Source organism: Lycium barbarum, chromosome 12 (assembly GCF_019175385.1).
Source record: "Lycium barbarum isolate Lr01 chromosome 12, ASM1917538v2, whole genome shotgun sequence".
Lineage (NCBI taxonomy): Eukaryota > Viridiplantae > Streptophyta > Magnoliopsida > Solanales > Solanaceae > Lycium > Lycium barbarum.
The window spans coordinates 79,139,073-79,141,129 of NC_083348.1; the positions used below are offsets into that span (position 1 = coordinate 79,139,073).

General features: G+C 30.7%; 1 protein-coding gene across 1 annotated transcript; it reads right to left on the reverse strand.

Annotated features, from left to right (window-relative positions):
- Window positions 1-503: 503 nt before the first annotated feature.
- Window positions 504-1,272, reverse strand: LOC132621861 (protein S40-1-like). Its single transcript, XM_060336327.1, has one exon. It carries the CDS (start codon window positions 1,140-1,142, stop codon window positions 732-734), a length of 411 nt encoding a protein of 136 aa, XP_060192310.1. The 5' UTR covers window positions 1,143-1,272; the 3' UTR covers window positions 504-731.
- Between the last annotated feature and the right edge of the window lie 785 nt (window positions 1,273-2,057).

The following is a 2,057-nucleotide window of genomic DNA, read 5'->3' on the forward strand; positions in this document are numbered from 1 at the left end:
TTGAAGTTTTCGTGTTAAAGTTCCTATATATATTTTTTTTTTCATGAGGCTACACAATCTTTTTAGTTGGATTTAAACCAAAAAAAAAAAAAAAAAGATATTTAAAGCCTGTACATACAACTCAGAACCAATCAAACAAAGCAAGATTTAATCTTTGATAGTAATATAGGCAGTACTTCGTTAATCTTTCTTTATATCTTAAAACTACTAATACAACTTCATATTATGTACTAATGAGAATCTAATCATATTTTTGCTGAGCTGTACAATAATTTATTAAATTTTCTAAAGGAAACCAGAATTCTGGCACCACTTAGACCTGCTGTTTGTGCTGGGCTTTGTCTGAGGTTCAGACAGAAATAAGAAAACTCAAATGAAACATAAACAGTGTGTCATCACTGGCATATGTAAATGTACAACCACAACATCTAAACAGAAACCTACTCACACATAACAACCTGGATTTTCCATACCAAACACAATTTCCCACAGAATCAAATAAATTGAATCATCAAAATTTGAACTTTCATTTCTTTTGAGGAAATGAATAATTCATATATAACTTTTTGTTTCTCTATTACAATGATGGAGCATGGAATTGGAATTCCATAAATAAATGGAAGTACATAAGAAAAAAAGAAGTTAAAAAGTTCTCTCTTTTTTATTTTTTTTGTAGACTTTTCCTCTTCTTAATTCTAATGTGAAAAAAATAAATAGACTGAACTCTAAAGTCACGTTTCCAGAAAACCAGTCATCTTAAGAATTGAATTCCTTACTTGACTCAAATCTCTTCCTTTAAGGGTCCTTCCATTTCCAGTACAAACTGAAAATGCCATCATTTTTCCAGCAATTCTACGGCCAGTTATAACATGGGGTGGTACAATTTCATCGTCATCGTCATCGTCATCATCGTCTTGAAAAAAGTTCGCTTTTTTTTCCACGTACTTGAACCATGAAGTTTTGTCAGGAATATTCACGGGGACAGAATTGGAATTCCGCTTTAGTTTCTTTATTCTAGATACCTTGTTGTTACGACGAATTTGGAAGTCATACTCTTCATCATCATCAGCTAATTTTTGTACCTCTTGATGTAAAACATTTTCTTGAAAAATCACTTCATATTCTTGAAATTCTTCAGCCATAGAGAAAAAAGTAGTAATAAAATATGGGCCTTTTTTGTTTTTTGTTTTTTGGTGTGATGGAAATGAGTTGTATTTAAAAGGGGTTTTCGGGTATTGTAGAGAGGGAAAAAGAGGAGTGAATTTGTTATTTGGGGGAAATGAAAGGAATTTATAGGGAAATAAGAAGAAAGGATTGAATGATTGATCTGAAACGTAGTGAGTACACTTTTGATTGAGTTGTCGTCATATGGCGTCATTTATTGAGTGTGGTCCCAGTTTTCTTCTATCTCTTTCTCTATTTATCAGTTACTTCCAGCTCACGGCTTTGTTTGTGTGTATCTATAGGTTTGTGTATGTGTATGGATTTAATAGATCTTGGATTCTAAATGGGGTTACGCTTGAGGCTTTAATGAGTTTTGTCAGCATTAGATTTTCATATTTCATATTTTTTTGAACAGTTTAAACATTTTTCTTGTTTAGTTTGTAGGAGTTGTTCACACTGTAGTTGTATGTACAAGACGAACTATAGGGTAACGTTTTCGTATTTTTACAACTACTAGGTACGACTTGAATGAGTCATGATGGCATCCTTTAAATTTTAGAAAATTTATTGCTGACATTTCTAAATATGAGATACACATTTAATTTGCAATATTTTTCGTCCCAATTTATGTGATATTTTTCTTTCAAATTAATAAAAAAAGAAAAGTAGTATTTGTAGTATCTTTCTATATTTAGTATGTGAGTACTCCCTCCGTCCTATAGTATTTGTCTACTTTAAAAGTCAAATATACAAACTTTGATCAACAATTTTGAGATATATTTTTTCACTATATTGATATGAGAAGAATTGCAACTTGTAGTACTTTTCGTGTAACTTTTGAATAACTTAATTATAGTTTTAAGATATTGAATTGATCTAATCCAATTTAGCTC

Bases quoted from the DNA above. Each gene is read 5' to 3' on its own strand.
- LOC132621861 (XM_060336327.1), bottom strand. From the start codon at position 1,142: ATGGCTGAAGAATTTCAAGAATATGAAGTGATTTTTCAAGAAAATGTT.